Genomic DNA, 20,266 nt, shown 5'->3' with positions numbered 1-20,266 from the left:
GGTAATGGAATATCAATTAGCAGTCAAATGTCATTTGGTTCTGTAGTGAGTACTTTTGGAGGGCCACTTACTGTGCTACAATCTGGCTATGTAAGGTGAGCTTTTATTTTGAGGAGCTATGGTTTAGTAGGGGAGATAAACACTGACAATTTAAGTACAGATGTGATAGCCTGATAATCGATGTACTAAATATGTACACACTGTGGGAGTGGAGGGGAAGGCAGAGCAGAGGAAGGAGACAGGAGAAACTCGTCTAAGTGACAGTGAGGGAATGAGCCATGTACCCTCCTCTTAGGACAAGCCTGGGCTCAGTTCCAAGTTCCCAAATAGGGCAGTCTGTCAGAACTAAAGAGTGATTAGACATCATTTCAAATACTTTGAAATACTTGCTTCAGCCTAAATAATCACCTTTTGTAGCTAGTATTTATATTGTACATTGCTAATATTTTGACATTCATTACACTTGTCTGCATCTTTAAAAAAAAGGACATTACATTATGACACACTGCAATTATCACACCTAAAACACTTAATAATTGTTCCTTAATCTAATGCACAAGGTTAAATACAGTTAACTCACAACTTTGCATGGTCTGTGCTGTTTTGTTAGGACCTTTTTGGGCTCAACAAGGAACCAGCACCAGTTGCCTTTTTGTCAACACTGATTTCCTTTTTTTGGTTCATTTTTAGACTTGGTTCAGGTTATACTCTGGGACTCAGAAGGAGATAGAAAAATAATAAAAATTGAAATTCTCTTCTTCAACCTTGGTCTTTAAAATCCATATCCTTTTGTTTGCACCCCTGATTCCAGAGAATACTTCAGTGTGGCTGGTGGTCTGCCCACAGAGGCTGGATTCTCTCTATAAGCTGAAACATCAGTTATTCCTTTTACAATGAATCAAAACAACGTTCTTTCACCTCCATTATTAATTGGCCAATGTGAAAAAGATTAACAATAGCCAGTGTTAGTCTGGCATTAAGAAATGAGCACTCTAGCTCTGGCCAGGTAGCTTAGTTGGTTAGAGCATCAACCCAAAACATCAAGGCTGCGGGTTCGATCCCAGTCAGGGCATACCAGAATCAACCAATGAATGCATAAATAAGTGGGACGACAAATTGTTGTTTCTCTCTCTCTCTTCCTCTTTCTCTCTCTCAAAAAATCAATAAAGTTCCAAAAAAAGAGCACTATGGTGGTGAAATCTTTTCCAAGATCAATTTGGCAAATGTATCAAAAAAATTAAAAAGGTACATATTCTTGGACCTAGCAATTCTACTAGGAGTTTTACTTACTAAAATAATTCAACAAATGTTTTATTTTTATTTTTTTTGAGATTGACTTTTTGCTCAGTAAACGGATTTTACCTCCAACAAATCAAAATGAAGAAAGATGATTTTTCTGGAACATTTAAAAGACTAAGTACCCACAGCGTAAAGTTAAAACCAGCAAAGTGGAGAATGGCTAATATGATTTATGACACATATCCTAAACCACAGAAGACTTGTGATATAAAAATAGAGTGAACACAAATCTAAGAATAAAAAGTCTCTAACCAATAGCTAACTTGCATCCACAAATGTTTAAAGATGACTGTAAAGCAGTCATCTGGACTTTGTAAATATGTCAGTGCTGCTGAAATTAGTTTATAAATTTGACATGGTTTGTTATATGAAAAAATTAGAAACTCTCTAACATATTGGGCCATAGAAAAAGAATATAAGAATATATGTTGACCTGGTTCAAAGCCTGGAAGGGTACACCATAAAGTGGATATCTCTGTGTGGCCCTTCCCTTTGAGCAGGCATAATCTAATTCACTAGCATTAGGCCCTGCAATTTACAGAGTTCCCCCACATCCACCAGTATCTGTACTCACAACATCACTTTGGCGATAGGCAGATAGGTCCTGTGGGTAGCAAGAGGCTCTGTTGAAAACTGGTACCATTTTCCTCTGAAAAGAACTAAGGCTTCTTAAAAAATGATTTATTCCAAGACTGGAACAAGAAATATACAAGATGAGCTTGGAGTATCTGGTCATAACAGAAAACAAAAAATGCTGTTGAAGATTGTTAGGGCCAAGGGACACAGGAGCAAAAATCAGGTAAGCATTAGTGGGTCCCCTAGTGGCCAAATGTGGACAATTTGAGCATCAAAAGGAATAATAGCTAAGTGAGTATTTTTACATTTCCATACCTTAGTATATATCAGCAATCCATGGAATAATTTGCTTTTGAATTTTTTTGTTTACTTGTAGGGAATAATATAAAAACTGCCTAACTATTCTCATAAAATAGTTCTATTCTGCCTAAGAAATGTTAACTTTAATAATTTGTTTCATGAATTTTTCTCATAAATCAGAAATTTAAAATACTTTTTCAGTAGAATACATGCCATGTAAAAGCATTCTTTTTTTTTTTCAGGATGAAGTTCCTGATGGGATTAAATCTGCAAGCTACAAGGTGTGTGTGTGTGTGCGCGTGCGTGTGTACACGTGTGTGTACAGATATATATATATATGTGTGTGTGTGTCCAGTATATTAACAAACTCAGAATACTCATTTTCCTGGCCAGCTACTACCCCACTTCTCTGTCTACTTTACAGTGAAATTCCTTGAGAGTTGTTTGTACTCAGTGGCTCCAGTTTTTTTGTTCAATCCTTTTATGCATAGCATGAAAGAAAAATTAGAGGGGGAACCCCCCACAACATGTACCTATTACATAGCTTCAGCAGTTATCAGTGTATGGTTGGTCTTGTTTCATGCCTGTGTGCCACTTTATTCTCTCAAGCACTTTAAAGCCAATCTCAGATAAATCGTTTTGTTTATAAATACTTTTATATGCATCTCTAAGATAAGATGATACTTTAAAAAATATAACCCCAGCCAGGCTTCAGATATCTCCTGTTGTTTCATAAGTGCCTTAATAGTCTGTTTGAAACAGGATTCAAATATATTCCATACATTGCATTTGGTTAATGTGTCTCTTAGGTCTCTTTTTCTCTTTTTAAATAAATTTTTAATTTTATAATACTTTTGGATTTACAGAAAAATCATGAAGATAGTACAGTTTCTATATACTCCACACCTTGTTTCCTCAATGATTAACATCTTACATTAGTGTGATACATTTATTACAATTAATGAACTGATATTGACGCATTATCACTAACTAAAGTTCATACTTCAGACTTCCTTGCTTTTCTATCTGATGTCCATTTGTGTTTCTGGATCCCATGCAGGATAGCAAGTTACATTTAGGAGTCATGTCTCTTTAGGTTCCTGTTGGCTGTGACAGTTTCTTAGAATTTCCTTGTTTTTGATAAGTTGTTTTTGAGGAGCACTAGGCAGACATTGTAGAATATCCCTCAGTCGGGATTTGTCTGTTTCTCTCATGCTCAGAGTAGGGTTATGTGTTTTGGGGAAGAAAACCACAGTCGTGCATGCCATTTTTGTCACATCACATCACATTATACACTATCAACATGATTTATCACTGTTAATGTTAACCTTGATCACCTGGTTAAAGTAGTTTTAAATAAATCCACCTTTCTCACCCCTTCAATACTATATTCTTTGGAAGGAAGTCACTATGCACAGCCCACACTTAAGGAGTGCTTCATCTCCTTGAGGATATTAATTGCTTGGAATCCTTCAGTACGGGAGATTTGTATCTTTTCCTTCTACTTACCTATTTACTATGGATTGTAATTTTGCTCATTTTTGATTCCATGTTTTCTTGTTTACCTACAAAGAGTGAAGTCATAGGCAATGTCTTGGCTCCAATGGCAGAACTTTGTACATAAATGATGCTATCGTTAGCTGTTTTATTTAGTGTGTTTTTGTTGTTGTTGTTGTTGTTGTTTTAGAGAGAGAGCAGGGAAGGGAGGGGGAAAGAGAGGAAGAGAAATATCATTGTGTTAGCTGCCTCTCATGTGCCCCTTAATGGGGACCTGGCCTGCAATCCAGGCATGTGCCCTGATTGGGAATCAAACCAGTGACCCTTTGGTTTGCAGGCCTGCATTCAATCCACTGAGCCACACCAGCCAGGGTTTATTAGCTGTTTTAAATAGAAAATCTTTAAATCCAGAATTGTTTGATTTTTTTTTTCATTTAATTGGTGGACTCAAAGTAAACTTTTAGAAGCTTATTTTGCTGAAGGAAAACATTTGTCACTACTGTGAATGCTAGTATAAAATCATTTGAAGTTCAGAATTGAAGACAAAATATTTATTTTGTGGTGATAATTCATATATGAATTTTGATAAAAAACAATGTTGTGGTAAAAACAGTGTCCTTGCAAATCAAGAAATCTGTGGAGCAGAAATGAATTTGCAAGTGGTTAAAATACACATATAATTCATAATTGTGTCCAAACACACTGTGATAGTTATTCAATTAAGATAGAAGTGGTAATTGTGAAAATATATAGGTTTTTGCATTTATATATACACACTAGTAATGACCATAAAATTTTTGAGATGAAGCTAATGCTGGGGAAAAAAAAGAAATGTTACTTTGGCATGGCAAGAGTACTTTATTTATTGTCCATCATCAGTTAGACTTTATCGGTGTTTGAGCCCATGAAGAACTACTTTGTAAAACACCCAAGTGTTCTGCTGTGGCACTGAAAAAGTTTTAATAAATGAGCCCTCTAAATGTTGATTGCAATTCATTTAAATTCAGTGGAAAATCGTTATTCACACTATCACTAATTAGAATCCTTAAAGGAAAAAACAAAAGAAATTTCAGCTTTTGAAAGTTTAGCAAATTGCAATTATTATAACAAAACTTGTAAACAAAGACCTTGAAATTTATTTTTACAAAAATGAGGGAGAAATTGAACAAATTTCAAATAATGTACTAGGTTTAATTCTGAAATTTTATAATTATCCTTACTTGTGGGAAGAGTCTCCTCCTGATGAAACTCTTGCTTTTAATTGGATAAATTTATATTTTGACCTGAAATGAAATGAAATGAATTTCAGAAGGGTTACAATTTTATAGTATCTATATTTGGCAAAACATTTAAAATAATACAAAAAATAAAGACAACTTTTTTGATGAGTTTTGTCTTAAAATGTTTATTGAATAAATGTCATCTGCAAAAGAATGGAACTTGTGAAAATAATTGGGCTAAAATATTTTATTTTCCCATCTTTACCTGTAGAGAGAATATTTTCTCAATTAAAACTTATATCTTCAGACAAGAGTCAACTGAAGGTATTAGTTTCAAACTGAATAACCAAAAAAATTAACTTTCAAGAAGGTCATGGGAAATTTCATGAAAATTTAATAATAACAACAAGCTGTAAAAAGATTTTTCTTCAGAAAAATGCTAGTAACATAGTACAAGACAGATGTGACTTAATGAAGCTGATTAAATTATTAAATAGGGACTAAGGGTAGTTATTTTAACATTTTTTTTAAGATTTTATTTATTTATTTTTTTAGAGAGGGGAGGGAGATAGAGATAGAGAGAGAGGGGGGGGGAGAGAGAGAGAGAAACATCAATGTGCGGTTGCTGGGGGTTCTGGCCTGCAACCCAGGAATGTATCCTGACTGGGAATCGAACCTGGGACACTTTGGTTCCCAGCCTGCGCTCAATCCACTGAGCTACGCCAGCCAGGGCTTAACTTATGTTTTAATGTTCAGATAATTACAATAAGAAAATTTTTTATATACATTGTCATTAATATTCACAGGTATATGTTATTTTCTTCAACAAATTTTGTCTTTTCATTATGTATTTTTAACTTATGTTGAATTAATTTCCAACTAATAGAAAAGTTACAAGATTAGTATAAATGTATTTTATATACTCTTCATATGGATTCAGTAATTTTTAATTTGCCTCATTTGCTTCAGCCTGCTTCTTCTACATACATATTATTATTTTTTGAGCCATTTAAGAGTTGGTTGAATATATCACATCCCTTTACTCTTTTATACTTAATTATGTATAAACATTTATTTTAAAAACAGGTTTTTAATTAAGCTATCTTTTAGATCAACCAATGTAAGAAAACAGAGTTGTTATTTAGTAACTAAGTATTTAGAAAAATTGTATCATTTCAGCAGTTAGTGTTTTCTGTTATCCGCAAAAGGGTCCTAGTCTGGACAGTCCTTTGTATAGCCATCCTAACAATAAGGCTAAATAGGCACTCAGTTTGTATTTGCTGAGTGATTGAATGGTGGCCTCCTGCTTTCGATGTTGTTTTTCAGCTGTATGGTGGTGAGGACTGTCGTGTTGTGAAATCTTAGCATCCATGCTCACTTCCTCTGTGCCACATACACACGGAGCAGAATATGTATATAAAGTGACTTAGACATTGAGAAGCACTACGTTTTATAAGACTTGACAGGCTTCAGGACATTTTTAGAAAGCCATGGCATTTAGAGTTGAGATACACCTTAAACACACATGATCTAGTATAACCACTTTTTTCTGGATGAAAAAACTGATGCTTACAATTAAATTAGGTCAGGAGAAAGCAGAACATTGCTTCATTGCTCCTTGCCTAGTGACTTCCTTATATGTCGAAGATTTTCTTAGTGAAAATGTTGGTGATGAGTTAGAACTATAACCTCTCTCTCTCTTTTTTTTGGTGAGCACAAGAGTAAATGTGTTCTCCAACAAAACTAAGGGGCAAAACCTTATACTTACTTTTTTAGCTTCAGTTGCAATGTGAGGGCTTAATTTTTTAAAAAATTTGTAGCCATGGTGATGATGCCAGGTATAAAAGAACTTCAGATAACTTTGAAATTCTTTTTAAAACTTTAAAAAGTGTGGCAAGGTATATTCTATTTATTCCTCTTTTCATTTCAGTATTCTGAAGAAGCCAATAATCTCATCGAAGAATGTGAGCAAGCTGAACGACTTGGAGCTGTGGATGAATCCCTGAGGTTTGATATTTTTTCCAGCAGTATTTTTATATTTTTTCATGTGAAATGTTAACTTGAAACAAAGAATAACACTATTATCTTTGTTTGAAGTGAGGAAACGCAGAAGGCTGTTCTTCAGTGGACCAAACATGATGATTCCTCAGACAACTTCTGTGAAGCTGATGGTATAACTCTTTATAGCATGCATTTTGTTTAGAATTGTACCTAAGAAAAAATAACTCTTTGAAAATGATTTTTAAAAACTCAATTTCTAGTAGTTTGGCAATTCCTCAAAAAGCGAAACATGAATTACCATATGATCCAACAAAACAACTCCTGAGCATATACCTAAAAAGACTGAATACAGGGAAACATATTTTTACATCAATGTTTATAGCAGCATTATTCACAATAGCCAAAAGGTAGAAAAACCCAAGTTTCCATGAATGGATGAATGTATAAACAATGTATAGTATTTATACATACAATGGAATACTGTTTAACTATAAAAAGAAATGAAGTTCTGATACATACTATCATGTGGATTAACCTTCAAACCATAATGCTAAGTGAAATAAACCAGACAGAAAAGGACAAGTATCATGTGATTCCATTTGTGTGAAATATCTAGAACAGCTAAATTGATAGAGACCAAAAGTAGGTTAGAGTGTACCAAGGGTTGGAGGGAGAATGGGGAATTACTGCTTAATGGTTATAGAGTTTCTATTTGGGGTCATAGAACAGTTTGGAAACAGACGGTTGCACAACACTGTGAATGCAATGGCACTGAGCTGTACACTTAAATGTATTTTAAATGGTAAATTTTATATTACATATATTTTACCATAATAAAAATGTTTAAATATTTTTATTGTGTTCTTGAGTTCTATAGAACTTGAGTTCTATAGTTCTATTACTATAAATATAATTTTTATAATATATACAGGCATTTTTGCATAAATAGCTAGAGATTGCAAAAACCTGCTTCTGTTTTACTGGCATTGGATTTTTAAATATTTTCCTTAATGATGATCCATGTTATTTTGGAAAAGAGAATAATGACCCCCGATTTGTATCTGCTACATCTAAAGTTAAGCCAGAGGGTTGGGGCTGTTAAAATATAGGAGCTACAGAAACCATTAGAACTCTTTGATCAAAATTTATGCATTCTCTTATTCTTCTTTTTTCTAGCATCTCCCAAGTTGAATTGTTTACCCTTTTAATTGGCTAAACAACATCAAATCAAACTGAATTTGAGTATTCTTCTGTGGCTCTTTTAGAGCAGATTAATAATCTTTAAAAAAACATAGTAAAAAGAATGACACAGATCATTTTAATTACAAGTAAAATATGAAGCCTGCAATCCTCCCCCAACCCCCAGAAAAAGAAAAAGAAAAAGAGGAAGTACTTATTTTTAATTTTATGGCCTTTTGGAGGGGCAAAAAAAGGAGAAATACATGCTTTCCTTAATATAAAACATGACCATGTTTTGGCAAATTAATGTCTATATTCTTATTTCCAAATTCTGAAAACTTTGAAAAGAGTATTTCCCCCCTAAGTTTAGCACAGATTCATTGTGTGACTGACTATTCAGTATTTCGTGGCAGAAATATTTATGTGTTTGATCAAAGGTTGCTGCCCCAGTACCTGTTGGACTAATATTCAGTATATGCTGCATGTGATATATTTTGGAAAATCTGAAAATTCCAAAACACATTGGGCTTCATGGGTGTTGTTGGAAAAGGAGTGTGGACATACTGTGATTCAGACTAGTAAAGAAAAGAGGTAAAAAGCTCTCCCAACCCCCTAGCTTTGCCATCTTCCCACAAGGATTCTTTTGCCTAAACATTGCTGTAAAATACAATTAAACCTATAATATGCAGCACTTTTAAAAAAATATTTTATTTATTTATTTTTAGAGAGGGGAATGGAGGGAGAAAGGAAGGGAGAGACACATCAATGTGTGGTTGCCTTACGAGCAACCTCTACTGGGGACCTGGCTTGCAACCCAAGCATGTGCCCTGACTGGGAATAGTACTGAAGACCATTTGGTTCCCAATCCAGCACTCAATCTGCTGGGCCACACCAGCCAGGGAAATATGCAGCACTTTTTTTAAAGGTCTAAAATGTTAGAAAGAATGGTAATACCTGAACTTCTATTTAAAAATTCTTTTTGAGACCACATGCTTACATTTGTGTGGCAAGAACTAAGAATCAATAATTCATTTGTGGTGTTCTGTTAGCTTGGGTGAATCACTTGATGATTTGTATATTCTGTTAAAGGAGTGTGAATATTATAAAAAAAGGAAAGCTTTATAACAAGTAAATAATATATGTAAATGGTAGGTAGACTATAGAAGGTATTTGATAAATCCAAATTAGAAATCTGAGCTTTTGTTATCTGGCAAAATATAGTTATAGTAACATTTAAAAAAATGGAATTGGGAGAAATTAAGTATTTATCTTAAGTAAAATTATGAGGCAACTAATATTCATCTCTAGGCAGAATATAAAAAATTTAATCATTTCTTGGGTGGTTAGTTTTCTGTCTTTAGTAGATGCTGAGCATTTTAAGAATCACAGTCAATTATGAATTCATTATAATTTGCTATATTGTGTATTACTTCTGCATTACACTTTAGTTATTTCTAGATGCTGTCATTGTGTTGCTTCTAGAAGCAAATTTCCCCCTAATTTATGCCTCCAACATACTGTGAATTGGGATAAAAATAATGAAGCTTAATTTTAGTTTTGTTTTTATCTTTTTTTTGATAAGCAGTATTATTGAAACCTTGATGGACTCTTGTAGCACCTTTCTGCTCATATTTTTGTCATCTATTTTGGTTATGTTGAGGTCATTTTTGCTCACTTCCTCATTCCTTGCTGGTTCATATTTTGTTAAGCTTTCTTGAGTAAGGTATTGCTGTACTATTAAATAATTTCTCAAAGCCACTGGGGGACTAGGGGCCTTTTTTATTTTTTGGCTTTGAAATTATAATATATATACAAATTTATAAAACATGAGAAAGCAATGTCCCACCAATTTTGGTATGTTATATATATATATATCTGTAATTAACTTTTCTATAATGTTTCATTGCATTTTATTAGCCTTTGTATTTAACAATTTTGACTGTAAAATACTCTATTAAGATACATCATAACTCTTAAACCACTAGCTAATATTTATTATTCTCTTACCATTGTGCTAAGCACTCTACACATATAGAAATAACTTTAAGTCTCACAAGAGCACTGTGAGTATTACCTCCATCACAGAATGATGACACAAGGCATAGAGTATTTACGTATTTGTCCTGGATCCTCACCCAGGCACTCTGGCTCCAGAACCCATTCTCTGCTCTGTTGGGTATTTAGGTTGCTTCCAATTTTCCCTTTTATAAATAATGCTGACACAAATGCCACCCTGAATATAACTTTTTGCATATTTAGGACTATACCTTTGGGACAGCTTTGTAGTGGATCCTGATGGTGCTCATGTAAGAAGGAAGTATTTGGTAACAGTGTCTGGTGCTAACACCTCATTTACCTCTAGTTACTGGTGGACTATTATGGTTAATGTGGAGGGAAAATGTATAGTATATTCTTTGTCAATTTATGAGAGTTGAATTACCACATTCCTTTGATTCTAAAATTCACCTGCTCCTATTTTGTACCATTTCTTTTCTTTTTTTAATTTTTATTTATTGATTTGGTGGGGGAAGAGGGAGAGTGAGAAAGAGAGAGAAAGAGACTGACTCTGATTTATTGTTCCACTTATTTATGTATTCTTGTACGTGCCCTGACCAGGGATCAAATCTGCATTCTTAATGTATTGGGATGATGCTCTAACCAACTGAGCTATCTGGCCAGGGCCATATTTTGTACCACTTCTAAAAGCAGGATGCGTTTGCAACCAGTGGGTACATTTAATGTGGTTGTATTGGTTCTTTCCTCTTTCCTTTCTTATCTTTCTCCTGAAAAGGTGTTTTTAAATCCCTGAGGGATTGATACATTTATGATGCCTTAGAATCGATGGAATACAGTCTTGTATACTAGCTTTTTAAAGGTAACTGAAGAAAGGTTTAATAAAACATTTTGTTTTATAGATATACAGTCTCCTGATGCTGAGTATGTAGATTTGCTCCTTAATCCTGAGCGCTACACGGGTTACAAGGGACCGGATGCTTGGAAGATATGGAATGTCATCTATGAAGAAAACTGTTTTAAGTATGTGTCATTTCCATTTAGAAGTTTTTAGAAGATTTAGTGACTTTTCTTTGTAAACAAATAAATGACTTAAAAGTACAAATCAAATTTACTTTGTTAAGGGATATATTGGCATGTAGGAACATATGTATTCATTAATCCAGTTCTCTCCTGGGGAAACAAGTAGATACATTTCAATAAATATATCTTTCCTCTTTTTTTCTTTATTTTTATTGTTGACACTGATGCACATGTCCCTATTTCCACCCCGCCTTTGTCCTCCTCCTCCAACCCCCAGCTCCCCCTTCCCTGTGGTTGTCATCACACTGTATCTTTCTTCTTTAAAAGACTTAGAATAGTATTAGACTTTTGTGGGAGTGTTGTGGGCACTTAAAACATGTTCCTTGAGTGGGTCATAGGATCTCATTTTATAGATGAGGCAACTTAGAACCAGAGAGATTTACTTCATTTTTCTAGATCATATAATTAGTGGCAGAAAATAGATTAGAATATGTAACTCCTAATTCTCTTTCTGGTGACTTAAACTCCTATTTTTGTAGCTATAGTTATAGTCCCACTTTAACATTAAATTAATTTCAGAAAATAATCGTAATAGCTAATACTTCCAAACATTGTGCTTCCAATCATGCTGTGTTGTAGTCTTCACTGTTTACAGATGGAGAAGCAGAACTTTGCAAAGCTGATTTTAAGTGATTTGTCTAGTATCAAAGATGTAGTGTGTGGGAGAACCCACCCTGTACTCTAAACCATTCAAGTGGAAGCAGTCAATTTGATCACTGGATGACTGGGATGTGCTTCAAGTTTACCAGCTTGTGAGCCTCTAGGCTCTCTGAACAATGCGCTCATTGGTTTTTGGAAGAAATTTCTGTGTGTGTGTGTTGTGTGTGTGTTTTATACTTTCTTAGAGATTGGGGGGAATTCTGGGAAAATCTTTGGAGTTTCCAGATAGGGTGATAATACATTTCACTTTTTATACGTCAAATGTAAACTTAAGAGATCACCAAGTATACTTATACCAATAAAATGTCAGACTGTTTCTTTTTTTGACTTGAAGAATTTCTCCAGTTTGGGAAGCGTAGAGTTTTCATTGTTTACTCATTTTGCCCTATGTTTCATTTAAATTCTCTTGTTATTCAGAATGTTTGATTTACTTACTTTAAAGGTTTTTATTTAATGTGGACTAAAATAGAGTCTAACTGAAGCATTTGTTAGATTTTTGTATTAGTTCTGTTCTAACTAATTTATATCATGATTTCAACAATCTTTCTAGAATAGAAACAATGTATGAGGTGCTAAATTGAGTACATTAAAATATAACTCATGTTTTGTTCTCAGAATGTCTTGACTTGTGCAAATTTATAAAATTTAAATAATGGACATTAAAACAATCCCTGTACTTCACATAATGATGCTAATGAACATTTATTTTGAGATTTAAAAGCACTTTAGTGACATAGTAACTCTGTTTTTTTCATATTAAAAAAATCTTTTATTGAAAGCATACCAAATCATAGGGCCAACTGATGTACCTAAGATTTCCTAAGTTTTCCTAAATTTTCCTAAATTTTGAGGGCCAACTTATTAAAAAAATCTTTTATTGAAAGCATACCAAATCATAGGGCCAACTGATGTACCTAAGATTTCCTAAGTAGAAAATAATCTACCCACCCTGTTTTCCTTTTTAATTTTAATGCTTGTGTTGAGTATTTATATGTTTTGCTTGTTTTTCTTTCAATTTGGAGTGCACTTTGTGGCGCACACACATACATATATGTAATGTATTTAAAAACATATTAATGACTCTAGGAGAAGAACTTGAGTGGTATTTCTAATTCCTTTGTTTGAAGAAGTGATTAGGAAATGATTTTCTGGCTGCTACCATGGGAAAAATTATAAACTATTATCATTAAAACAAATAACCACCACCTTCCCTTAAAGCAATTAGAGAAAACTAAATATTTTATAAGCTCAATAAAACAATTTAATTTGGGATATAGTCATTGAGAAACTTTCTGAGATATTTTCACTTTTAGTTAAATAATTATAACATGATACATACCATTTACATTTTATAATTTAATTCTTTTCATTCCAGGCCACAGACGATTAAAAGGCCTTTAAATCCTTTGGCTTCTAGTCAAGGTGAGTTATTTATTTGCACTGTTGTATTTCTCAGCCAGGTGAACTTTGATTAGAAGGAGGGGGAAAGCAGGTAAGGGTTGGCAAGAGCATTTGAGATCATATATTCCTTTTTCCATAGAAGTCGTGCTTTACCCTTGCAGAGAAATTGGTGTTTGAGATACACTTCCGGAAGGAGTATTTTTTTTGTAATGAAGTTCATGGTATTAGACTATTACAGGATGAAGATTAGGTTATACAGTACACTTATTCTATGCATTTTCACAGAAAATGCGTGCTCAGTTTTTCTACTATTTTTACTTATTTCCTAGTTAAATGAATATCACCCAAAAATCTGCCTCAGATCTTTCTCAACACTTGAAATTATTGTATACAGTGCGAATCTGATTTCAAACTCACATGACTTTATGTTATTAACATTTTTCATTTTCTTCTTACACTTAAGGTCTGGCCCAAATGCTTCCTTTTTCCACAAAACTTTCTCTGATCCTCCTAACTGGAAGCAATCTCGTCTCCCTGTGTAGTGTTCTTATGCCATGTTTTATTTCCCGTATAGCCCTTTTCCACTGTCTAGAATTATTTGACTATTATTTATGTATCTATTGATCTACCCTAGTACTTTGGACATGTGGGCAACATGTATTGGTTTAATCTTTTATCTAAAGCCTGGCACACGATGGATGAAAATTATCCTTATTTAATGGTCTTGTCTACAATAGTAAAAATCACTTGTTCCTTCAACAAATGATTATTCACCATTTACTATGTGCTAGTCAGTATGTAGGTACAGAGGGTATGTAAAATTGAAATTCACAAACCTTTATCCAGTCTATAATAAGCAGTTATAATATATATCCCTATTCTCTGAATATGTGCTTCCAGATGAAATCTTTGATGTGCTTTTAGAAAATTGTGTAAAGTTGTAATTTTTAAAATTTATTTGAAAAGCTGCTGAACTCATATAGTCCATAAACATAAATTTCCTCCTGGAAAGCAATGGGTTGCATCATTCCCTAAATGTTGGCAGACTACTCTTTCTTAGATTAGAAATGAAAGAACATTTTTAAACAAGGCTTTTGAGTTTATGCAGAGTCATATGGTAACTCAGTGGAAGGTATTGATTTAATATCAGACAAAATGCAAATTCTCAGATGAGAGGGGATCTTCACTATGAACTCACATTATGCTCTGATAAATTAATTAACCACTCTCACTTATCTTACAGACAAACGGCAACAATTTAAATGTTTGTCATTACAGAACTGGTTAAATGATTTATGGTAGATTCACTTAGTAGCATACAACCATTATAAATGTTGCTGGAAATTTGTATTCATTTGTATCAATAGTGATCAATAGGACCCAACTGACACTAAAGGATGAATCACAATCGTACAGAGAACCTTTCTTAGTTTTCAGATCTTGGAGTAGAATTTTAGATTCTTCCCTTTAAATGCCTGATGTGTTGCTTGGAAAAAATAAATGTTTTATTCTTATGAAAAAATAGTGATCAGTAGCACATTGGGGAAAAACAGGTATCAAAACATTACAGAAGTATGTATAATATACTTTTGTAAAAACAGTTATAACATGTAAATATTTATACAAAGAAAATGAATTATTTACCAAAATGTACATGGTATTTATCTTTGGGCAGAAGGAGTTATGGATGATATTTTTATTTCATTTGTGTTCTTTTTTAAAAACAAGTATTTTCAGTGAGCATATGTTAGTTTAGTAATCCAACAATGATGGCATTAAATAAAAGTGGGCAAATGAAGATAATTTTTCAATAGTAAATGAGCAGCTGCATACAAACTGTTGAATCGTGTGTAATTTGAATCTAACAAATAAGTCTCTAAAAATATTCCTGAATAGAGTAAAATTGTATAATGCCAGTGTAGAGCTTTGAAAGCAATAATACAAATTTGTAGCAGAAACTACATTATAACTTTAGGATAAATAAATGTGGAAGAAGGCTCTGCTAGCCAAATAACCCTTAGTCCTTACAATAATCCAGAGCACTCTCAGGTGATAGATTAGATTTTCATCTCCTGTTAGCCCATATTAAGTCTGTATGAGCTGAAACTACTCTGTGCTTGGGCTCTTGGAGATGATGCCATTTAGTTCTTTCCCTGGTAAAAGTTGCAGGCCGAAGCATATTACAGATTTTGCTTATGTGGATGAACTGATGGACTTAAACTAACCATTATTTAATAAGCCTTATTTTTATGGAAGTGTAGCATTTTAAAAGGGGCATCTGGAAGTTTATAATAATAAACATTTTATTTTGTTTTTCAGGGAAAAGTGAAGGTAAGTAGAATCTCTTTATCATACATTACATATATGAATTTGTTAAATATTCAGATACTTATTTGGCAAACGTTTTTCTTTTCATTTCCTAGACTCAAAAGAGGTTAATTCTTACTTCCTTATCTAAAATTTGGGAGGACAAATTTTAGATAAGCACAGGTTAAGGCAAAAATGACTATTTGTGCCTGGGACAGTAGGGGACAACCTGCCTCAGCCTCTAATAATTCACTCCTGAATTTCCCACTGCACATGGAAGCTAGACATTTCCCCCACCCTCTCTCAGGAAAAACACCCTTTTATTGGTGGAACCTGAGGATCTGCTTGGTCTCAAGTAGAAAGGTTCTAGGTATGATCAGAGTGTTGGTTTAGTGGCTTCCAAGGTTTATGCTGACTCTTGGATGTAGGCATCATTGCCAACTCTTTCAGTTAATTGTAATGCTAAATTTTTAACATACCATAGGTTTACTTCGTCTTTTTGAGAATCCTTTTGCTTTATGAGTGAAGCCAAAATGATTTTTGTCATTAAGGCCATGTGTTTAACAATCTGAAAAGACTTAGCTTTTGTCCAGCTAGATGAAATTGCTAAATGTGAAGTATCTCTTTCCTCTCCCTCAAAATCTTCTGAATGTAATTTTTATGAATTGCTTCTGCATTGTTTAAAAAATGATACTGAAGTCTGAGAACATCACTATTTTATTATTATGGTTTATATTAATGGCATAATGGTAGTAGCTAGATAAAATACTGCATCAGAACTGTACTATTTGGAAATTTTTTTAGCAGTAGCATTATTTTTCCAAAGATCCCTCACATATTATTACTGTTAGTGGTGATCCTAAAATTCTCAGTTTGGAGTAACCTTATTCTACCTTGGATGTCCCTACTTCTATGCTGTATTTCAGCTACATCAGAAGAGGCTTTGTTTTTTCAATACTATCTGAAGATCTCAACCTCTGTCTCATCAAAGAAAATACTGTTAACCTGTGGAGGCTATCCTTAGAGAAACTATCTTATTTATGACTGTATGTATAAGTATCCATTTGGGTTGATTATGAAAAGGTTATCTCTGACAGCTGTCATATTCAGTGATTATCTAACTGGATCACCACCAAGTCAAGCTGAGAATAGCTACTTCAGGATTATAAAACTGAAAATTTTATTGAAGGCTAGGTCCCAAACAGTATTACACTCCTGCTCCCCCACATTCCTGCTCAAAACTTGAAAATAAAACCTAAAGGTTTTTATACTGAAACACATCACTTGTAATCCCGTAACTCCAAAATAATTGATAATGATAATGGTGAAGACGGCATGCCAGTACTCTTCCAAGAAATTTATAAATATGATTTCATTTAATCCTTCCAACAATCCTGGAAAGTATTATTTTTATTTCCATTTTAGACACAAGAAAAATGAGTTTTAGAGTTGTTTAGCAACCAAGCTAAAATTGTATGACTTCTAAGTAGCAGAATTTGGATTCAGATCAGGCAGTTTGGCTCCAGGGGCCACGCTCTTAGTTACTATCTCATACTGCTTCTCTGTTAACATTTGATAATTATTAATATATGTATATTTTATAATAGATAATATTACTACAGTTTTATATATTATTATTCCCATGACTAATTGCTTCCTTAGCCTATGTCTTCATCAGTTCAGGCTGCTCTGACAAAATATCACAGACTGAGTGGCTTAAACAAGACATGTATTTTCTAACAGTTCTGGAGGCTGGGAATTCCTAGCTCAAGGTGTCAGCAGATTGGGTTTCTGGGGAGGGCCCTCTCCTGGTTTGCAGATAACCGCCTTCTTGCTATATTCTCACATGGCAGAGAGAGAAAGAGCTCGGGTCTCTTCCTCTTCTTTTTTTTATTGTTGTTCAAGTACAGTTGTCTCCATCCTCCCGCCACTCTCCTTCCTCTTCTTATAAAAACACGAATTCCTTCATGGGGACCCCACCCTCATGACCTCCACTAAACCTAATTACCTCCAAAAGATCCCACCTTCAAATACCATCATAGGGAACTTCAACATACAAATTTTAGGGAGTACACAAACCTTCACCTCTAACAGCCTGGATTTCTACAAATGGATTTACTGGATTAAAGGATATGGACATTTTAGGCTTTTGATAACATATGACCAGATTGCATTTTGTCACTGAAAGCATGTGCTAAGTTTTACCTAACCCTTGTTAGCATTAAATATGATATTTTTCTCTTAAAAGTGTTATCTCTATAGTTTTAATTTAGTTTTAATTTGTATTTTTCCTCTATATTAAAACTATCTCTATAGTTTTATGGAGAGTGCCATTTGTAATGGGCACTTGAGCATTTTTATTCAGCTTATGAACTTTTTATAGTTTTAGGATAGTATCCCTTTGTTGTATTTGCAGTGTCCATTTTTTACCCACATTCTTGTTTGTATATTGTTTTTATTTGTGAAGTTTTCTGACAGATGTTTTAAGTTTTCAAATAGTCTAATTTATTGCTTATTCTTTTTGTTCTTCCATTACTTTTATGCTTGCTTGGTTTTTAATGTTATGATAAGCCAATATTTTGACTATGATATTAGTCAAAAGATCTACATAGTACATTTGCCATCTCTAGCAAATGCATACTTAGAACCTTTACATGGCTATAATTATTTTATGTCTTTTAATATATTATTTCAAATAAATATTTTTATGTTATCATGTTACACATTCTTATCATTTTAATAGTTTTATATTAGTCTACCATGTTAACTAGTTATGTAGCATTCTGTCATGTTAACTTAGGCATCATTGTACCTTTTGATTATTTCAGGTTTTAAAACTTATATAACATAATCATCATAATCATCTACAAATTATAACCCTTCCCCAATTTGAGTTATTTCTTTAGAGCATAATTTTAAAAGCATAATTACCAAGTCTATGTATACTAACAGTGATCTTATTAGGTCATATAAGTGATGTTTGGTTTCTCTAACTTTTCTTTGATTTGCTCTTTTGAAATATTGAATAGTATATAATACCATGAGCTATATATAAATAGTATACTGCAGTTCTACTTTATAATTCTTATAAATTAAACATTTATAAAAATTAATTTCAAAAGCATATAATGAGTTCTTAGTTTTCATAGCATGATCTGTTACAAAGGCTAAGTATTTTCCCATGTATCGATTCAACATTTAAATTCTGTTTTGACCTCCTACAAAACACCTTATCCGGAGAGTGACGATGGGCTCCCTAAGTTGATGCTGAAGGTTTCTTAAAGACTGAGCAGGGGTTTGGTACTGAACTCGTATCAAGACCTCTCTCTTTCCTTTAGAGAAATTGCAAATAAAATTTGGACCTTTAGTTAAACAATCTTCAAATCACTGTTTGGCACAAATTTGCTATAGTTTTAAACTTTAGAAAAGCTTACCTTTGGCATTTTTATAACCTTGTGACTTATTTTTCTTTTAATTTCAGAGAACACTTTTTACAGTTGGCTAGAAGGTAATTGAAAATTGTTGAGCAAATTTAAATGATATTTTTTCTCATTTTTAAAGACATGAATTTCATAATCTTACAAGTTTAACATATGAAATTTCTATTTCCAAATTACTTTTTTTAGGTCTTTGTGTAGAAAAAAGAGCATTCTACAGACTTATATCCGGTCTACATGCAAGCATCAATGTGCACTTGAGTGCACGGTATCTTCTACAAGGTATGTGACATTCATTTTTTTGTTAAGATTTTATTTATTTATTTTTAGAGAGAGAAGGGAGGGAGATAGAGAGAGAGAGAAAGATCAATGTGCGGTTGCTGGGGGTTATGGCCTGCAACCCAGGCATGTACCCTGGCTGGGAATCGAACCTGCGACACTTTGGTTCGCAGCCCACGCTCAGTCCACTGAGCTACGCCAGCCAGGGCTGTGACATTCACTTTTATTCCCTTCACCACACTTATTTTCAGATATTCTTAACATTTTCTTGGTATTTACCTGAATGGAACAAAATTGACCTTACTAAATATTAGGCAGAAAAAATTTATTATTAAATGGTAGTAATTAGGAATATAGGAATATAGATACTCTAAGGAGAAGTTTGGCATTATCCTAGCTCTTCTTTTAAGAAGCTTCTCAAAACTTTACACAGATCTTTGGAAATGTTGTTTTGTAGTGGGAATCAAAATAGCCCCTAACGGTACAATTTGTTATTCAGGTACTACTGTATCAGAACTCGTTTATCTGTTTGCCAGCTTCAGGCCTGGAGTTTAATGGGGGAAAAGCATTGTTTGGTGTTCCTTATTCTTTAAGAATGCTGTTGAAAAATGAGACCATGGTTGATTTTCATCAGTAACATATTTCCTCTAGAATTAAAGTATTTTTTATGTTTTAGAAATAAAATATAGTCACCTTAAGTCTTTAAATTCATTAGTAATTTCAGATAATCATTTTTAATTGTGTATATTGGTTTTATGAATATGTTTATATTCAGAAATTTGATTTTTTTATTAGACTGCATTCTCAGTAAAACATTTAATTTATTGTTGTTTTGTGGTTGGTTTCTAGAAGATAAAATATTCCTGTAGAACTGTTAAAGGCTAAATTATGAAAACCAGTTTTCATGGTTGTATTATTATATACTTTAATATATAAAAGGAATTTAACTCCTATAGACATAAACAACCGAATGTAAGTAAAATGAAACTTAATTTTAAAATTCAGTTTTCAATA

General features: G+C 33.3%; 1 protein-coding gene across 1 annotated transcript in view; it reads left to right on the top strand.

Moving 5' to 3' along the window:
* The window catches only part of ERO1A (endoplasmic reticulum oxidoreductase 1 alpha), a 42,355-nt gene that overhangs the window by 12,665 nt on the left and 9,424 nt on the right, over positions 1-20,266 (top strand). The window contains exons 4-11 of the mRNA XM_045822883.1: positions 2,418-2,456; positions 6,823-6,899; positions 6,990-7,063; positions 10,988-11,108; positions 13,204-13,250; positions 15,549-15,560; positions 19,018-19,044; positions 19,163-19,255. Of these exons, the coding sequence (XP_045678839.1) occupies positions 2,418-2,456; positions 6,823-6,899; positions 6,990-7,063; positions 10,988-11,108; positions 13,204-13,250; positions 15,549-15,560; positions 19,018-19,044; positions 19,163-19,255 (490 nt within the window). The remainder of the gene's footprint in view (positions 1-2,417; positions 2,457-6,822; positions 6,900-6,989; positions 7,064-10,987; positions 11,109-13,203; positions 13,251-15,548; positions 15,561-19,017; positions 19,045-19,162; positions 19,256-20,266) is intronic.

Source organism: Phyllostomus hastatus, unplaced genomic scaffold (assembly GCF_019186645.2).
Source record: "Phyllostomus hastatus isolate PE091 unplaced genomic scaffold, TTU_PhHast_1.1 phas_scaffold_501, whole genome shotgun sequence".
In the NCBI taxonomy this organism is placed as follows: Eukaryota; Metazoa; Chordata; class Mammalia; order Chiroptera; family Phyllostomidae; genus Phyllostomus; species Phyllostomus hastatus.
Note: the sequence above shows the minus strand (reverse complement) of the source record. Positions and strands in the feature narration are given on the sequence as shown.